Source organism: Bombus pascuorum, chromosome 1, assembly GCF_905332965.1.
Source record: "Bombus pascuorum chromosome 1, iyBomPasc1.1, whole genome shotgun sequence".
In the NCBI taxonomy this organism is placed as follows: Eukaryota; Metazoa; Arthropoda; class Insecta; order Hymenoptera; family Apidae; genus Bombus; species Bombus pascuorum.
Window position 1 is genome coordinate 973,919 of NC_083488.1, and position 20,443 is coordinate 994,361.

At 31.4% G+C, this 20,443-nt stretch overlaps 2 protein-coding genes and 1 long non-coding RNA gene across 6 annotated transcripts in view; 2 read left to right on the top strand and 1 right to left on the bottom strand.

Annotated features, from left to right (window-relative positions):
* The first annotated feature begins 783 nt into the window (after positions 1–783).
* LOC132911243 (cleavage and polyadenylation specificity factor 73) lies at positions 784–11,181 on the top strand. Its single transcript, XM_060967729.1, has 2 exons — positions 784–3,302; positions 11,164–11,181. Exon 1 carries the CDS (start codon positions 1,226–1,228, stop codon positions 3,284–3,286), a length of 2,061 nt encoding a protein of 686 aa, XP_060823712.1. The 5' UTR covers positions 784–1,225; the 3' UTR covers positions 3,287–3,302; positions 11,164–11,181.
* LOC132911136 (DNA polymerase theta) overlaps positions 3,360–20,443 on the bottom strand; it is a 68,382-nt gene continuing 51,298 nt past the window's right edge. The window contains exons 1-21 of one of the 4 annotated variants that reach the window (XM_060967538.1): positions 12,176–13,527; positions 11,839–12,069; positions 11,508–11,761; positions 11,282–11,414; positions 11,006–11,207; positions 10,712–10,907; positions 10,470–10,639; positions 10,104–10,371; positions 9,689–10,019; positions 9,470–9,611; positions 9,157–9,400; positions 8,952–9,093; positions 6,559–8,599; positions 6,286–6,494; positions 5,987–6,188; positions 5,724–5,905; positions 5,526–5,645; positions 4,772–5,107; positions 4,439–4,703; positions 4,124–4,350; positions 3,360–4,045 (exon numbers count right to left, since the gene is read on the bottom strand). In XM_060967538.1, coding sequence (XP_060823521.1) covers positions 3,905–4,045; positions 4,124–4,350; positions 4,439–4,703; positions 4,772–5,107; positions 5,526–5,645; positions 5,724–5,905; positions 5,987–6,188; positions 6,286–6,494; positions 6,559–8,599; positions 8,952–9,093; positions 9,157–9,400; positions 9,470–9,611; positions 9,689–10,019; positions 10,104–10,371; positions 10,470–10,639; positions 10,712–10,907; positions 11,006–11,207; positions 11,282–11,414; positions 11,508–11,761; positions 11,839–12,069; positions 12,176–12,886 — 6,747 coding nt within the window. In that variant the 5' untranslated portion in view covers positions 12,887–13,527 and the 3' untranslated portion in view covers positions 3,360–3,904. Of the gene's footprint in view, positions 4,046–4,123; positions 4,351–4,438; positions 4,704–4,771; positions 5,108–5,525; positions 5,646–5,723; positions 5,906–5,986; positions 6,189–6,285; positions 6,495–6,558; positions 8,600–8,951; positions 9,094–9,156; positions 9,401–9,469; positions 9,612–9,688; positions 10,020–10,103; positions 10,372–10,469; positions 10,640–10,711; positions 10,908–11,005; positions 11,208–11,281; positions 11,415–11,507; positions 11,762–11,838; positions 12,070–12,175; positions 13,544–20,443 lie in introns of those variants that run through there. The other 3 variants (XM_060967544.1, XR_009658924.1, XM_060967554.1) reach the window with 3 other exon arrangements.
* The window catches only part of LOC132911327 (uncharacterized), a 68,862-nt gene continuing 64,699 nt past the window's right edge, over positions 16,281–20,443 (top strand). The window contains exon 1 of the long non-coding RNA XR_009658965.1: positions 16,281–17,762. This is a non-coding gene — a long non-coding RNA (uncharacterized LOC132911327). The remainder of the gene's footprint in view (positions 17,763–20,443) is intronic.

A 20,443-nucleotide genomic window follows, 5' to 3' on the forward strand; every position in this document is an offset into this window, starting at 1 on the left:
TCGAATAAAAAGTTAAATAACTATATTATTTTTACAATTAAAATAATTGCTTTTGCACACAGTTTACGAAAGTTGTGTATTCTAACATGGGATATCAAATACATGCGGATATTAGACGCTTGTACGGGAAGGAAATGAAAAATTCGAGTTGGCGATTAAGGTACGAGTTTTACATGTATAATCTAGCTTAGCCTTTAATTTGTAACTCTTTTATTTAATTAAAATCGATGTTATTCCAAGCCTGTTCCAACTGAAACCACTATTTTAAGGTCGAAATTCTATTTAGAATTTCTACAAAACTCAAGTCATTATATCGTTTATTAAATTTAAGAAAAGACAGCGGAAGATAGAAAAATGTCCAAACTCCTGGTTTAAGAATCTATCGTGATTTTATGATTAACGGAAATTTACTATAATTCTTTATAGTGTATAATCTTTAGTCTTAACATGTCTAATTTTAAAAGTTAATATTCAACATTTACTACCTATAACTTTTTTTGGAAAAATGTATAAATATTTTTATGTATCGAGTGGAAATTTCCAATTAGTTTTCTACTAAAATTTATGACTAATTTAAACGAAGAGCATAACTTTGTTTCTTTCTTTAATATCAAATTAAATAAAATATATTTCATTTTTTAGAGAAACTATACTATAAGTATAATCTTATATATTTACATTTCCGTTGTAAGAATTAAAATATTTGTTAGTAATGAAATATGTGCATATTGTGCATGTAAATAAAATTATATTAAATTTTATACTTACGCTTCCACATGTAGTATATTGTAATCGTGGCGCTTGTAAGTGGGTATTGAATTGCTCTATACGTACACAATAACATAACTTACGTTTTAAGAGTTGAAGTAAACTAATTTAAATATTAACGTGATATCTTGTTTGTAATTTACGAGTAACAGAGAAGAAGATTAGATTTGTTTAACTAATTTCATTGAAAACATCTTTCATATATTTTAACCACTAAATCTGAAGTACAATTTTCTAACCTCTATTATCGCGCTATTTATTAGTTAAGTATATGATCATTGAAGATTCATTTTTTCTTCCTGGCGTAACAATAAGATATGTTTGTACAGACAATGCCTATAAACATAAGAAAAAACGTGTGTCATTTGTAACATAATTGGAACAAATTACACATGAGAATGTGATTTATGAATAATTTTTATGATACATTGGATGATAATCACAAAGTTATAAAAAAATGTCTGTGAAAAGAAAGCCAGAAACACAAGTGCCAGCCGAAGAAAGTGATTTATTATCGATTAGACCACTTGGAGCTGGCCAAGAAGTAGGAAGATCATGTATCATGTTAGAATTTAAAGGCAAAAAGATTATGTTAGATTGCGGTATACACCCTGGCTTATCTGGCATGGATGCATTACCATTTGTGGACTTGGTAGAAGCAGATGAAATTGATTTGCTGTTAATTTCTCATTTTCATTTGGACCATTGTGGAGCCTTACCATGGTTTTTACAAAAAACCAGTTTTAAAGGACGATGTTTTATGACACACGCCACTAAAGCCATATATCGTTGGCTCTTGTCCGACTATATCAAAGTTAGTAATATTGCGACAGAACAAATGTTATATACTGAATCTGATCTAGAAACTAGTATGGACAAAATAGAAACTATCAACTTCCATGAAGAAAAAGATGTGTTTGGAATCAAATTTTGGGCCTATAATGCCGGCCATGTATTAGGTGCTGCTATGTTTATGATTGAAATAGCAGGTGTTAAAATTTTATATACTGGGGACTTTAGTCGACAAGAAGATAGACATTTGATGGCAGCTGAAATTCCAAATATTCATCCAGATGTTTTAATTACTGAATCTACTTATGGTACACATATACATGAAAAAAGAGAAGATCGTGAAGGAAGATTTACAAATTTAGTTCATGAAATTGTTAATAGAGGGGGAAGATGTTTAATACCAGTGTTTGCATTAGGTAGAGCACAAGAACTTCTCCTTATTTTGGATGAATATTGGAGTCAACATCCTGAACTTCATGAAATTCCCATTTATTATGCTTCTTCTTTAGCAAAGAAGTGTATGGCTGTTTATCAAACTTATGTAAATGCAATGAACGACAAAATTAGAAGGCAAATAGCTATTAACAATCCTTTTGTATTTAAACATATCTCCAATTTAAAAGGAATTGATCATTTTGAAGATATCGGACCATGTGTAGTAATGGCTTCGCCCGGTATGATGCAAAGTGGGCTATCGAGGGAATTATTTGAATCGTGGTGTACAGATGCAAAAAATGGAGTTATAATTGCTGGTTATTGTGTAGAGGGAACATTGGCAAAAACTATTTTATCAGAACCCGAAGAGATTACAACCATGTCTGGACAAAAGTTACCATTAAAAATGTCTGTTGACTACATATCATTTTCAGCACATACAGATTATCAACAAACTTCAGAATTCATACGTATTCTAAAACCACCACATGTTGTACTTGTGCATGGGGAACAAAACGAAATGGGTAGATTAAAAGCAGCATTGCAAAGAGAATATGAAGATGATCCCAATACAATAATGGAAATACATAATCCAAGAAATACTGTTGCTGTAGAATTATACTTTAGGGGGGAAAAAACTGCCAAAGTAATGGGCACATTAGCAATGGAAACACCAAAACCAGGACAGACATTATCTGGGGTTTTAGTGAAAAGAAATTTCAACTATCATATGCTAGCACCTTGCGACTTATCAAAATATACGGACATGAGTATGAGTCAAGTTATTCAAAGACAGAGCATTTATTTTTCAGCATCATTACCAGTATTAAAACATCTTCTAACTCAAATTGCTGGAAATTTGGAAGTTGTAGATGATAAAAAATTACGTGTTTTTAAAAATATTGATGTCACAATCGATGGAAAAATTGTTACTATGGAGTGGATCGCAACACCTGTAAATGATATGTACGCAGATTCTGTTTTGACTGCAATATTACAAGCTGAAATGATGGAACAACCACCCAAAATATTACCAGCACCTACAAAAATGGATCGAATGCATTTTAAAGAATGTTTGATAGAAATGTTACAAGAAATGTTTGGGGAGGACTCGGTTCCTAAAATCTTTAAAGGAGAAAAGCTGTATGTAACAGTTGATGGAAAAAAAGCACATATAGATTTATTAAATTTAGAAGTTACCAGTAAAGAAGATGAAACATTTCAACAAATAGTACAAACAGCAGTAACAAAGTTACATCAATCTCTTGCACCTCCCTGTGATACAATTTAAGAAATATCTTTTTTAAGTTACATGTAGGATATAATGCTTACAAGATTATTATTATGTATATTAATAGAAAATGTTGAATAACAAAGACTTTTATTTCTTATACAATTCAATGGCATTATACAACACAATCACTTACTTATACATTTTTACAAAAATAATGATATTAATAAGTAAAAGTATAAAAATTACTATTCTAATCTTTTTTGTATAAATTTGTATCTTAAACTTTGTATCATATAAATTTTGATACTTTATATAATATGATTCAAATAGTAAAAAAATGTTTGAAAATTCATGTTCAGTAAATACTAACTTATTATTTAAATCTCAGTTTAATCTTCTGAAATATGCAATTATTTATATCATTGAAATATACAATTCATTGTTTCATATTACGATGTAAAAAAATATGATAAAAAACAGAATAAATATGTACATACAATTCACCTTACTATAAATCTATGCAAAAATGCACAATATTATAAGTCATAAAAAAAAATTGAAACATGATTGACTACCTTCTTATGTAAAAGTGTATATAAAAAAAATTTTTATTTAAGAACTTAATTCAAACAATTAGACAATGCTAAATATTTTCTTATAGAAAAACTTAGTAGATTAGCAAATAGTATATTCAGAAAGATCCCCCCATGCTGGTCCAACTTTAAGTTTCACAGGCAATGGTACTGCAAGTTGACATACTTGTTCCATTGATTCCTTTACTATTTTTGCAACTTGGTTTAAATCATTTACATTCACCTAATATAAGGAAAAGGAATGAAAGATGGTAAAATACAAGCATTCAAAATAGAAAACTGATACAAAGCTATTACTGACCTCATATAAAAGTTCATCGTGGAGTTGTAATACTAGATAACCACCTCTTTGTTGTGCTTCTCTACTGTTACTTCTCAATTTACGAATAGGATTGCTACTAGGCATAATGGTTGTAGCCATTGGAAACTCAACTCGTATTCTTTCTTCGATATTCACCATTGCTTTTTTAGCAATATCAGCCGCAGAACCCTGAACTTTTGTATTCACTGCTTGGCGTTCTGCTTGTACTATGAGATTTAAAAAATGACGTTAATTTATTCCTAATTAAACAAAAAATTTTATTATGGAAACTAATCTATATTTAAGAACACCTACATTTTTCCACTGGGTTTGTACTTGTCAATTCAGGAAACATTCTACGTCTTTCTAGGATAGTTGTTATGTAACCATTTGTACGTGCTTCGTTCAATACATTAGTCAACCACTTAGATATACCTGGGTATGCATTCATAAAAGATTCCAAAAATTCTTTGGCTTTAACTTCATCTACTGATAAATTCTCAGCAAGTGTTTTCACTCCCATGCCATAGATCATGCCATAGCACAATTGTTTTGTATGCTGACGTATTTTATCATCAACCTTTTAATGTGTCAATATATGTCAATAAAATTATTTTTAACAATATAAATTGTTTATGCAATATTTACCTGATCTTCAGATATGTGATTCCAATTGGCTGCAATGTTCTTAAAAATATCACCTGGTTTCCGCATAATATCACATAATAGTATATCTCTCGAAAAATGAGCTAATATTCTCAATTCAAGTTGACAGTAGTCTGCTGACAACATAACATTGCCTATTGCTGGTATAAATGCCATTCGAACACTTATTGTAAAGCTATTGTCTTTAAAATTAAAATCCTTTGGCACATTTTGTAAATTTGGTTCATGCATCGAAACTCTACCCGTTAATGTAGATGTAATACAATTACCGTGAATACGAGAACTGTGTTGAGATAGATTCAATATTGGATAAATAATCTAAAAAATATATTTCATTATTTTACTTTGAATTATTTAATTAATATACAGAGTAAAATTATATTTTTTCGTCCGAGGTTTAATTTTCGAAAAGTTTGAACTTTGCTAATTATTGACTGGGCATAAGTAAACAATTAGCGGAAAGTTATTCTATATGCATGTGAAAGTAAGTTAAAAATGTGGAATATAATTTTCCTGTTTAAAGCTTCATCTTCAAGAAAATAGAGTTTGAATATGTTTAAGTAGGAATTGACCAGGCACATACATAAAATAAATTTGCAAATTTACTATTCTTGGAAACGAAGCTTCTGGTGAAAAAATTTTATTCTACATTTTTTCATAAAGAATCCTCGCATTTACTTATACATGTAATTTCAGTTTTTTAATTTTATCAAAAACTTGTTTAATCTATACATACTTTAGATTGAGTTGCACTTAATTTACGCCATGACATAACAAGACTAGATACTGGATGTTCAGACTGCTCTAATACAGCTTTATTAACGCTAATCTTTTTTCCCTTGTATAAGCCTAAAATCTGTACAATTAACAATTTAGCACTTAAATTCAAACAACTGTGTGAATAACAATCCATCTCATTAATATATTTACAAACCTCTCCAACTTGCTTAGATGAGGAAAAATTGAATCTTCTTCCACATAATGCATATGCTCGTTCTTCTAATGACGTCATCTCTTCATGGATGATGGAAGACAAATCTTGTAATGATTTTAATGATACACCTAAACCAGTTAATTCCATGCAAGCTAGTATGGTCACTGTCCTCATTTCAATATCTGAAAATATATTTAATGTTTCAAAAATGTAAAAGAATATGAGATAGAGTAATAATGAAGCATATTCATTATATTTATTACCTTTAAATGTGTATAGTAATGTTGGACTCTGTTGTTCTAACTTGTCTAATAGTTTATCCGTTATATGCCATGTAAGTACAGCTTCTGCAGATGCTCTGAGCTCTCCTGCTATTTCACTTTCGATATACAATCCAGGTCCTACATCATAACATGTACCTATTCTTTTAGCTATGAAACATCCTTGTGGAAAATATTCTTTCACCTGTTTTGTGTATTAATTGAAATATAGTACAATTAGAACATAACTTAATATAATATGTAACTTTATTTATAAAAATAAAGTTGTACATATTACTTACCATTTCATGAAATGTTTTTTCATGACTGCTCCCATGATGCAGCCAACCTGCTACTTTTGGGTCTAAAAATTTGCAACTTGCGGTAATATTACAGCATTTATATAAGGTTTTAAACATTTCTTTAGTTGCAAAACACTTTACATACAAAAATGTGTTACCCAGCAATTCTTTTAATAGTTTCATCTGATCTTTGCCTGGGATTTTTAAATCTGAAAATTTATAATGTTAGAAACTAAGAGGGAGAAAAATTAATATTAACATAATTTTAAATACCTCGTTCATTAGAGAAAGAAATATAATATGCAATATTGTTTTCCCAAGCAATAGCAGCACCACATACTTTTCTATCTGCATGCACATAATTTTCCACTTTTTTAGACCTCTTTTTTCTTTCAATAGTAGTAGGACCAATGATCTTAGAGCCTATATTATTAGTTTTATCATTATACAATTCACAATTTAAAGCTAACGCAATATATCGTTTCTGCATCACTTCACGCTTAAATAAATTAAATGTGGCTCTATCACTACCAACTTTTATAATATTTAATGTATTCCAATTAGTTGTTTCATTTACAGTGTCTGCAAGTTCATTTGTTTTTATACACGTTTTAGGACTATTTTGAGTGCTTTTTAAATTAAATGTACACTTTTGTAAAAAATTTTCCGATTTTATGGGTGTATCTTCGTCTGAATTCAAAATTACACTGTCTATACTAGAACTTTTACTAGTTAATGTTTTCTGTGCAAGTATCTCATTTAATCTTGATTTGATTTTACATTTTTCAATTTCTATTCTGTCTGAAACAGTAGTTGCATGATTCTTATCATCAAATATCCGATCAGAAACTTTTTGAGTATACAACTTCTGTTTCCTTACAGAATCTAGTTTACTTTGTAACTTGCTACTTGTAGCAGGTGAATTTATATTTTGGGAAGCAATAACAATGTCATCAGAATCTGATTTGTTTGAATCTAACAATGTTCCGCCGTTTTTACTAAAAGCCATGACATTTGCAATAGGTGATTTTGCAACTTGTACATTACTCAGTCTACGTTTCTGTGGTCCTTTTTTTATATAATCATCCATAGATCGTTCAAATTTCATATCGCATTTCTTTTTTATCTCTACCGTCGAACTACTTATTTCATTGGTTTCTACAAAATGTTGCACATTCGCATTTTTTCTATCTTTTATGCTATATTTAACTGATATATTATGGTTATTTTTATCTTTAATTTGATTTAACTTCTCCATTATTTTCTTCGTTTCATTCCAAGAATCATCTTTCCACAAAAGTGTGCTCTGTTTTACTTGTGAATTTAAAGAATTCTTATTTATATGTTTATTTTCCACATTCTTTTCTGTGACTGTTTCATTGTTGTTAGTATTAGAAGCGATTTGTAACTTTACATCTTTTTTGTCCTGTATTGTAACTTTGGGTTCAGATGATCTAGTTTCTTCAAATTCTGTGAATTGTAGAGAATCAATGATATTTTGTTCAAGAGCATTACAAATTTGTGTGTCGAGATTTAAACTATCATCAAAAAGACTAGGACTTCTCGAAAGAACTTCTGTTTTTAAATCATTCTGAAAACTAGATAAATGCGTAATCGTATTTCTGCGAGCTGATACTTTAGTGCTTGTTTCGTCCGAAATTCTTATTTTCTTGATGGGTATATCATTCACATTCTGAATGTTTTGGACTTCATTAATGGAATATTTAATAGCAACATTTCGGGTACAGTCTTTTTTCCTATCGTTGAAATTGAGTAATGATTCACTATTTCGTCTTGAAGCAGATGTTATTTTAGGGCTACTACTTTCAAAGAAATTAGTTGATAGCTCCTCAGCAAAAGTATCACAAAATTCAGGAATATCTATTTGTAATAATTGATCAGTAAGTTTTAAGTCATCATGCTTTGACTCTTGCAATGTATTATTTTCTAAATTATATTTAAAATCGTTAATATTTTTTGTAACATTTTCATCAATTTTAGATTTTTTATTTTTATCGGATTTGTGATTTAATGAGCTTTCTTTTTCATTAACAAAATTGACATTCTTATTCATACTCTCATTGATTATTGAACATGAATTCTTTTCATGTTTATTTTGAATGACAATTTCGTTTAAATTATCTTTATTTTTAGAATTGCTGTATGTAGTTTCAAGTTTTATTTCTACATTTGTCCGTTTTGTTGCTTGAAATCTATCTTGTTGTTCATATAAACTTATTTCGCTATTAGATTTGTTTGTAATGACCAATTGTTCATTCTGTTTCCATGACATATCTTGCAATCTCAGTTCATTCTGCAAATGAAGTGCAATATTAAAACCCCTTACCATACCATTTAACTCGGAAGAATCCGGGCCCAATCATTGTGCCCGAATGGTCGAGAAAGCAGCCGAAGCGACAGAGACACAGTGTCGGAACTTGAAACATTATATCGTGCGACTGAGTGCGAGATAGCAGCGCTCGTGTTTAGAAAAGAGACACCATTCAAGACATTCATACTTGGCCCGAGGTTAAGACCACGAGTGAGACTCGTGATATTCAGGTTTGGCTCAAAATTCTCATCGCGGCTCAGACTCGTCAAAGTATGGGGTTAAGATATAAAATCATTCAAAAATATCAATTTTTAAAACTATAATTGTTACCTACCTGTACTAATGTTCTCGCCTCGTGAACTAACATCGTTGCAGCTTCATGAGGTGTTAAACCGTCTTTTCCAGTGACAAATACTGTTCTCATTTTATTTCGTTTTGCTGCTTCCGATTCGTGTTCACCGTCCTGTTCTTTTTCACTAAAATATAATTTCAATAATAATAGACTCTTGTTGAATCAATAAAATATTTTATTAATGTACCTTTCAAAAGGAAGTGCCTTATAAAGCGCACGTTCAACATCAAGTTCATTAGCAGTAGCTAATTCTGCTACAGATGTGATTCCATGCTTGTAAAGACTTCTAGCGCGTAGTCCATTTAACATTGGGAGACGCAATAGATCTAATAACTCTCTACATACACCAAACTGTAACCGTGTCTGAAATTGTGAGACTAGTAATTCTAGACAGCCCCAGCCCAATTGCTTACAGAATTGCGTGATCATCCCTGAAGACCATTTTAAAATATTTATATCATCCAATTAAATATTTTCTTATAATAGATAATAAATATTACCAGCAAATGTAGAAGCAGATTGCTGTAAAGTTTGCAGAACTCCACGGCAACAGCCATATTTTGTACAAACTACATTAAGGGGAACTTCACGAACTAAATCATGTAATGCTAATGCAGTATAAAATCTCTTATGTATACTAAGCTGAAAATAGAAGTTTACATTATTTAGTGAACATAATAAATTGTTAATATATAATATTCAAATACAAAATAATTCACCAATTTGCCTGGTCGTATAATGCCTTGAACAGCTAATGTTAAAAATCGTTCTTCTACGCCAACAAGTTGCCCAACCCTACGTTCACTTTCTGACAGCATTCTCCATAACTCTAAAAATGTCATCCAATCGATACTTCCAATTTGATTTCCAGAATTTAGTGGTGTCACTAGGTATATCACATGTAATTCTGTATCCAACACAAAGCATCGTCTTGCTTTTTGAAGTTCTTCAAGTAAGAACAAACCGTCTCTAGGTGAAATAGAAGCTGCTAAACATGCTTTACCGAAAGCTGTAGCCACCCACCTATGTCCGTCTTCAGTTTTTTGTAACCTATGTAATATTATGTTATATGGAGTATAAAAATATCATCTAATACAAGAAAAACTTGAAAATAATTATTTTTGTGATACTTACAATAAAAATTCATTATCTACTAAAAATTTGATTGCGTCGTTCCAAGGACCTTTTGAGTTGTACTCGTCACTCAAACTTACTAAGGTACACTTAATGTACAATTCAAGATGTAATGGAGTATGAACGATCTCACTAGCTATAGCTTCTAGAAGAGCTCGAATTAAAGGTGTTGAATCCTCAAGGCAGGATTCAATTGGTTCCAAAGAAGCTGATAACAATATCTCAGCTGCTTTTTGTTCAGTTGGATTACACATAAGTATGCTTTCCCCTATGAAGATATAACTGAGTCTATATTCACTTTCATTAACTTATGCATTGAACTAAATTGATTTACTCCATTATTTTATCTGATCTTATTATCTTCACCTGCTGTATCCTTTCCCATTCTACCTGCTCGTCCTATCATTTGTCGATAGGTAAGACTATCTAGTAATTTTCCAGCAAACTTTGGAGATCTAATAATAACCCGTCTAGCAGGTAAATTTACTCCACTACTTAAAGTTGATGTGGCAACAAGAACTCTTAAAGACCCAGATCTGAAATAATTTAACATGTAATTAGATTTTTTTAAATATTCATATAAGATGGAAGATACGTGAATTAAAAACCTGAAAGATCCTTCTATAATATCACGTTCATCCATGGTAAGACCAGCATGATGAAAAGCTGTCCCGAAAGAAACTGTGTTCTTTAATATGTTATCTAAACCTGTAGGGCTACGTTTTAGTTGCTCCAATGTTTCAGAAATTAATGCAGTATCTAGTTGCTGCCTTAAAGTTTTACCTAGTTTTGTATTTTCTCGACCTAAAAAAATTGATTATGAATTATTATTATGAATATTATGAATTGTGCAATTATAAGCTAAAGTTCAAAATTAAAAAATTTAATATTATTAAATATACCCAATTTACAAAATGCAGCAGCAATTTGTTCAGCTAGTTTCTCACACCAATTTTTTGTAGAACAAAAGATTAATACACTATGTCCATCAGATATTGTCTCAATACACAGGTGAAGAATATCATCTGAGTCCATAGTTAATTCTGGCATTGGTGTTAAGTTTCGTATAAGATATAATTTATTATCATATATACTTCTACCTATCTAAAAGCATATAAGGATTTGTATTAAAAATTTCAAATTATAAACATATTACAATTTTGTAATTTGTGAAATACCTTGCATTGTTCATTTAATGGTATTGGTCTGAATTCTGTTTTATACAATTCTGCATCCAACCACTTAGCTAAAATGGACAAATTTGGAAGCGTAGCAGACATACCAATTAATTGTATATTAACACTTTCATTTCTGAAACAAAATAGAATATTAATTTCTATAATTATTTACAATAGTAGCTTATATTTTTCTTACATCACATAGAAATAAACATATTTTAATTACCTTAAAGTCATATATTTTAATTTGGTTAGAAGTAATTCGAGAAGATATCCGCGATTTGGATCACCAACAAGATGTAATTCATCTATGATTACCGAGCCTAAGTTGATTAATTCATTTTCTTCCATTAGATGATTTACTAATGAATTTGCTTTTTCGATAGTTGCTATTGCGATATGAGTTGCTGCAAACCCTCCAGCGGGCATAACACCACCCATAAAACCTTCTACTCGAACACCACTATCAGATAATAAATCCTAAAAAATTACAGTTTAACATATAAGACATATATAACATTCCTAAATTATTTACTCATACACTGAAAAGATCTTACTTGAAAATAATACATTTTTTCTCTAACAACAGACACAAATGGTAAGATAAAAATTACTTTTTTTCTCCTTTCTAATACTGTTTTTATCATAAGAATTTCTGCTACCAGTGTTTTTCCAGCTGATGTTGGAGCAGAGTATACAAGATTACAGTTTTCTTCAATGACCTTATGATTTGATAAGCATTCAATTTGCCAATCAAACATAGTAATTACTCCTCGTGCTTCATATTTCTGTAACATATAAAAATAAACACTTAGTGTCATAATTGAAATTTAAGAAATGGATAGAATTAACTATTTTGAAATTAGTATAAGTTTATTAGAAATACAAATTTACCTGAAGAATGTTTGGTGGTAGACCCCAAGAAGCTAATTTATTTCGTTCTTGGGTAGGAATAATAGAGATAGAAGCATTTAATTTGGAAGACTTTTCTTTATTACTTACAAGAATATTACTATCAGATAATTTTACATTGCTTGCATCAATCGTAATAGTATTTGTAACATTACTTTTTTCATTACTATTATCAACATGCAAGGTTGACGATTCAGATTTATTATATTGTTTTGGCAATATATTTGTATTTGAAGAAATATTATTTATATAATTCACATTTACATTAGCATTTTCTTTACTAATTCTATATGAATCATGATTCTCCTTTGAGGAAGTAATATTTTTTGATTTTGATTTACTTATGTTAGTCCTGCTAACAAGTTTTGATTTTAAAACATTATCTTTTTTAAGTTCTTTACATTTTAAATTATTTTGTCTTGAAGTACATTTCCTGTTAGTAGAACTGTGTGACTTTCCTTTGATTTCAATATCTTTATCGATATTATTTGATGTATTTGTTACTTTAGAGAGAAATGTATCATCTTTGAAACATTTATCTGCATCATTACAATTGTTAGTAATATCCTTATTTTTTACTTCAGCCTGAATGCAGGCAGACAGTGTATCATCCCCAAAGGATGGCATTTTATTCAAGCATTGCATTTTGTAGCTTTGTGTTACTTGAATATTGTATATTAAAAATATATACATTAAAATTAACAAAAGATAGTATAATACATTATTCAATCATTATGACTAGATGCATGAATTTTTTGAGTAATTTTTGTATAAATTTCATTCATGATTTTCGAATATATGATACATTATTTTGTATCTTCTTGATGTAATATAATTCAATTAAATAATTTTACTAGTCAATATTTACAAATCAAGCAATTATGTACACGATTAAAATTGAATTTTTGATTCATCATTTAATAAATAATTATAAGAATACAATTTTTTCATTTATGTACAAAACTATTAATTATTTACATTACTTGGAGCAAATGTTACAAATGTTTCATTCTTTTATTTAAAATAAATATTCGACAGAAAATAAATTATATATAATGTACAACTAAAAGTGAGCAAACGTTCACATATTCTTCTTCACAGAATTTTTTTTATTTTGTTTCTTATAAAATTTAATAAAAAATCACATCGTTGATATAATTTAAAACACACATGATTAACGTACAATCGTGTGTGGTGGATCATGATTATTGCCGCTTTCTATTAAGATTTTTTATTTCGCTATCAATTAATTTCTTGGCATGTAGATCGTATATAAAATAACATATAAACTATGACATAAAATAACATTATGAATTATCCATTTATAGCATTTAATTTATCTATTGAAATAAATTACTCGAGTCATGAGATATTACCTTAAGATTTCCCTAGAACTTTAAGGTAGAATAAATTATATCATACACTTTCTTATTATTTGAAACTTTAGTAATTTAATTATTTGTTAATAATTAATATACATAATTACTATATGTAGATGTGCTGTAATAACAATTAAAATAAATATATTTGTAAGAAAATAATTTTAGTATCATGTGTAAAGATAGATTTAAGGCCTATAGAATATTTATAAATTTAATCTTTTTAGATTTTGTAATTGTTTCGGAAATTAAACTATAATATATGAACAAATGTATTTGAAAAAATTAATTATAATTTAATATTACAAATAAGTGTTTGGAAATTGTTGCAGTTGATGTATTATGCCCTCTATCGTGAAATTTCTAAACGAATCTGTTGAAATGCAATGGATAATGAAAGTGTCTCAAAATAAACATAACATGTACGTGTAATGCGTAATTATTTTACTATCTGTTAAGTTTACATTTAGATATTAAAATGGGAAAAAGAAATTCTATATTCAATTATGATTTAAAAAGACCTGGTAATGAAATTATTGTCCGAAAACTATAGTTGAAATTTCCCTCGAATATAATATCGTTTAAAACTTAATTCAAATAAATTTTAGTATTATTATTATTATTTAAATAATAATTACTAATAAATAGAAGTTACGATTGCAAGAATAATGTTTTAATAATGTTTTTAAAAAATATATGCACGAGAACATAACAATTAAAATATGTTAAAGATATTTCTATAGTTGATATAAAAATACTGGAAATAAGATAAACGTCCATTTCGTAATTGATCTGTCAATTAAAATTTTACAGTTTTGCAATGAATATAAAACATACGTTGAAACATCAAGTTAGACATATGTATTTTCATCTGTAGGAAATACCAAACATTTAATTGGTATTCATAACATATCATTATAATCGGCATAATCGTTAAACTTAAATCTGTCAAAGGATTTTTCAAATTCATTTATGCAACGCATCTGCCAAATAATGATAGACAGATAATAAGAAAATAGGCATTTGATTAACCGACGGTCGTTTATATTTAATAAGCGGAAAGTTGTAACGTTGAAAGATTATAGTCTCACTGGATGTAATATTTAGGAATAAATTTCCGCGTACTTCGTAATGATCGTACTTCAGTTTCTGTATTTTTCCTGTTTAATTCCTTGAATAATTAATTGGCAAATAAGAACAAGGAGTTCACATATGAGTTCCAAGTAATATCCGAATGATACGATTAGATGATCTAGCGATAGTATTAATAAATAAATATTTTATCGTCCCGATGAAGGCATGTTACAAAAATGGTAGTTTCATTATTTTATGTAAGCAAAAGTGTAATAAAATTAGTACGGAAATTGAAATAGGAATCGATGTTATGGGCGTAATTGGTAGTAAAATTGAATACGTCGCTAATATAGCGAAAGATATTAGGCTTACAAAAACGAAATTTAGAGTATAATATCAAGTAACATAAAATATATGTAACAGCGTATATAAGATACGATTTGTGATATCAGTAACATTTTATGACTCAGTATTAAATTTATCATCTTTTTAAATAGGAGATTAATTAATATGTAAATAACAAAATAATCATTCGTTTAGTTAGTTTGAGTATGATAGTAGTGATAAAATTTAGGATGACGCGAGAAACGTGATTTACGTAAAATAACCGAAATTTCAAAACAAAAAGTATTTATTTTGGGCATACAAATCTTATGGAAATAATTATACACGCTTGTGATAAAAGTAACAGAGTACAGCTGTGGAAGAAGGGATCAAGATTTTCCAAAATTTCAGAAAATTTTATTCCTCGAATAAGAGATATGGTACAAATGCATGAAATCAAATTACCAAATCTTGTTCAACTATTAATATGAACAGAAAACAATCGTTACAGTTTCATCATACTGCAACCATTTTTAGGTACATGCTGCTATTTCTCTATAATCTACTAGCGATAAAAAAAAAAAAAAAACGTAAGTAAATGTTTAACAGATGAAGTTCCAATTATAAAAATCTTCCGATAGATCATTTTGATGTTCAACGACGCACATATACGTACGTACACACATCGCAAGTTACATCACGAAACTAGTTTAACGTTCAAAAGAACCGTTGAGATATAGGTGTTTAATATTGCGTCAGATGTTGAAGAGATCGTAAACGTGTGAACAGAGCTTAAACGATCAAGATAAAGGTGAATAAGATGTCGCGTTGTTTAAAAATTTTTACGCTGTTGAACATTTTAACAAATACGTTTTAACGCTTTGCAATTTTCACTCCGCTCTATTCTAGTTTATTAAAAATTTATAGGGCTACGAGATAAGATTGAAAAATAATATATCCAGCTACAAGTCAAACGGAGTGGCAATTTGCAAGAATATTCGGTGAGTGAGCGCGGATTTATCGCGAGACGCGCGACTGCTGGCCTACACTGCGCTACTAATTCGATGTTCAAACGCATCATTCAAAAAAGGCATTCGGTAGCGCATAAGATAGTGCGGGGAGTGTGAACGGGGCCTAAACGATGGAGCAAACGCGTGGCGTCGGGCGGGCGGACAGGCGGGCAGACAGGCAGACAGACAGAAGCTGGAGCACCTGTCTGTCCCTCCACTCTTCGGTACGGTAAAGAGGGGCCCGGCACTGGATACACACCTCGTGCCGTGGTTCAGTACTCAGTACCTCGTGCACGCTCACGCTGATAAGACCTTATTCTAATCACACGTCACCTGGCATCGATATAGTCGTGCGCGGACTTTTTACGCGATTTCTCACGCTCCATCTGACGCAATTCCTTCGGTCCTTCGGTCCTTCGGTCTTTCGGTCCTTCGATCAACGACGTATTCGCACGCATTTTGTCCTGACTGGTCTCGTCTCTCTTTCACTCTCTGTCTCTCTTTCTTCCTTCCTCTTTGCCTCGTCCGTTTCGCGTGTATGAAACTGACGCAGCTGGTGGCACCTTGATGCAGCGGATCGCGCGACCCGATCCAGGAATTTTCCCGGATCTCTGGATCGGTCGATCGAACACGTCAGCTCGCCCCTAACTCTCTCTTTGCTGCATCGAACGCATACGTAATTACCTTCGCTCGCGCGATTATATCCGCGCGATCCCTCGATAGTCACGTACGATTCGTTCGTATCACGCTGGATACGTGCTCGCTGCTCAGCCACGGGATGTACCGAAGTAACTTAGCCACATCCCGTGCTCCGATATACGATTCGATGCCGGCAAAGATACCGCAAAAGAATCGTGATTCGTCGATTTCCCTACCGATTTGCTTCTCGTGTTGGCAGCTTGGAACCGCGGCAACTGGCTTCCGCGGCGATGGATCGGCAATCGATTCCGTTCCTTGTATCGTTTAGTCCGCTTCCGACGTTCGGCTACTAACGTTGCTGGCGCTCGGTCGCGCGCGTATGCTACCAATCGGCCACGTGTTTACTCTTACTCGTGCCACAAACAACGTTCGATCGTGGATAAAACGTAGAGTGTGTTTCTAACGATTCGCTTGTTGCCATTGCGCGTAAATGTGACACTGTTAGACGTCACTGAGGAAGGCTGTTGCACTGGATCTGCCGAAGGTCGAATATCGACACCGGACGCGGACAGGAGAAATTAGGTGAACCGCTCGAGACAGACTTTTCGTTTTTCTCGCCGTGCTCGCGTACAGATCGTGTAAGTTCACGCGTACAGAGAAAAAGAACTTGGTCCGCAGTCCGCAACAAGAATTCCGATGTTACGTAACGGAGAAATAGAATGAACGAGCGTTCAACGGGTGACGCTCTTTTTGTGAACTCGATAAACACCACGTGTCGGATCGTCGACATCGAGGAACAGATTTTGTGTGAAGTTTATGATTAAGTTCGACCAGAGAGTACGAGTTCCTCGAATAGGAAAGGCCAGAGAATCGTTTAGTGAAAGCGAGAGCGGCGCTAAGTGTTTGTGAAATCGTGAAACTGCGACACCACGTGTGTGACATCTATTACTTGACTTATGATAGGTGGATCGTAAAATCTACCGTTTCCTTTCTGTTATGACCAGAACGACAAGATTTCTCGACACACTAGTGCGATTTTTATAGAAAATCTTGTGATATTAGCCGATATAGGCAGGCCATCACGTTTCCTCTTCGATGCAATTTGTTGGATTAATGGCAAATTGCACGTTCTATATGAAATTGGTAAGCAACGAAACTATCGCTCTTTGTATACTCTATCGTTTCTTCTAATCTCTCTCGTAGATATTAATACTTTTATATCTACGATCTCTCTTCTGTATCGCGATAGGACTAGAAAATAAATAAGATCGATCGAACGTTTTCAAAAATACGTATTTTCAAATTTTTATGATCTATAAAATACTCGTATAATTACAAAACTATGAAGTTTTAACTGTGAAATAAAAACGAACTTTCTAGAATATTTATTACCGTCCTATTACCTATATTATCCTATCTAAATACATAGTTTGCTTTGTAGTAGATAAATTTTACCTCTATTACGATATAGGACAATTTATAATTACAAGAATATCAATACTCGGTATATTATAGTTGTTTATTTATTTCGCCTTGGCATACTTTTTAGCGTTTCGTTCAACACAGCAAAGCAACAAAAAAGTAACGCGATTGCAAGACGAATATACATATACAAAGCCTACTACGCAACATGGCGCTTTATGAAATAAGTACTTTATGCCGCTATATTTCTATGCTCTATGTGATCTATCTCGACCGTTACGTTCCACTGGAATTGATTTAAATATCTACACATTGAGTAGATCGCGACAATCGTAGAAAAATCTGTCGAAATTGCGCGATAAATATTTAATATGCAAACAAAAAAAAATTATCGTGAAAAAATGTTTGCGTTGCGTTAATAGATGTTTGCAGGTGAATATTTAAAAGTAGAAAATTACTAGCTAGAATTTGAAAATAATTACAAAAATGAACTATAACGAACGTATTTTATAAAACGTTGAATGGTATAAATTCATAAAAAATTCATGATTTAGGAATAGAGCATATAATGCAGAAACGTAAAATTAAATGAAAATATAGTTGATACCAATAAATATACGTATCACAAATATCGTAAAACTCTTTTGTTGTTTTAGTATCGTCATCGTTATAACATGCAAATTTGTATAATAAATAAGTTGTATATTATACAAGGTGTGTGTTTCATCTAAATATCACCCAAAATATCTCTGTTTTAATTAACATATTATTTCATAAAAATACTTCCTACAGAATTTACATATTTTTGCATAGTTTAGCATACGGGAATAATACTCTTATTCTGCCGGAAAGAGTTAATTAAACAAATCGATCAAAACTCTGTCTTTTTCAATGAAATAATATATTCTATTTGTCTATAGTAGCTATTTTCATCGCAATAGCTATATAGATGCGATACATAGGTATACATAAATATATCCTTTAAGATCGGTAAAGGTCAAATTTTTTCCGTAATATTTGGTGTTGCTACAAAGTGATGTTCTATTCGGCGTTCAATCTTTTTAAATATAAAAATGCAATATATGGAAGCTCTAAAAGTCGGTCTTAATAAGTTAAAGCCTCAACGATAGATGTCAAATATAAAATATTCGAAACGAGATAGTATCGCATAGAGCGACATTGTAAACTGTGATATGTATGTAGAAGCGGATAACGAAAGACCAACGCAACGGTTGGAAAACAATTTAAACAATGTCTAGAGAGTGGAGAGCGAGCTAACTGTTTCCCCCTTTTTTAAATAGCGCGGCGGCAGCGCTGCGTCCTTAAGACTTTAAGACTTAACGAAAAAGAATGCATGAAAGTGTATCATGGCAGCTCTGCTGCTGGCACAAGACGCATTTATTAATGTTAATGACCGTGCAGCTAAACTCGTACAATGCATAATAATCATACGATTCCCACCTCAATTTGCTTCTAAACAAAACACTCCACGGCGAGGTTCACTTACACATAGCCGATTTAAGATTTAATGACCATGATCATCTCTCAGGAATCTTTGATCGCAATCGTCGTGGGAAGAGGCCATTATTCCTTGGCGCGGTCGCTATTAATTAGTAACTAATTACCCCGCATAAGAATACATGCGTTAACCGCACAAATGGACTGCCAATTTTTTTTTCAAGCTACGGATCAACCCCTAGATCGAAAGGTATAATGAACTTGCAAGCACGTTTTCGTAGAACCACGGTCGCTTCCTTGTGAAAGTCGATTGTTTCGGTGTAAAGTTCGCAATGAATAATGACTTCATTGTTTTACGTTGCATACCGTGTGCAACGAGGAGCAGGTCGACTAACTTGCATACTTTTTTTTACCTGATATACCGTAGATATAATTGGAAGTCGCTGCGTTGAAATTGTGTAATTTCCAGAACTGTACATATACATATGTTACGTATGGAGTATCATTGACTGATAAGAATTGGAATTTTAAGTAATATAAGCATAAAGATAATGTTTGAGCTTTAGTCGTGATACATATGTTATTGAATATTAAAAATGCGATAACGGCACAATTATTATAATTCCATTAGTGGTAAATACTATATTAGGTTTTGGCCATTATTGGATTTTATCAGTTAAAAGCATATTCATTATCTCTGAAATATTTTCCCCCTAAATCACACAAGTATAAAATTCTTTGCATGAAAGGTCTGTTTCACAGTTATGCATAAATTGTCTTATGTCTACAGTGTCTTCGTTAATCGCTTTTTAACAACATAATTTACAACGGTATTACTGTCTAACATTAAACTAGAACGCAAACAGCTTTATATATTTGCTACATCGTTAAGTGTCATCAGTACAATTACTTTTACGTTACGATTAATGATTTTATTGCTTATA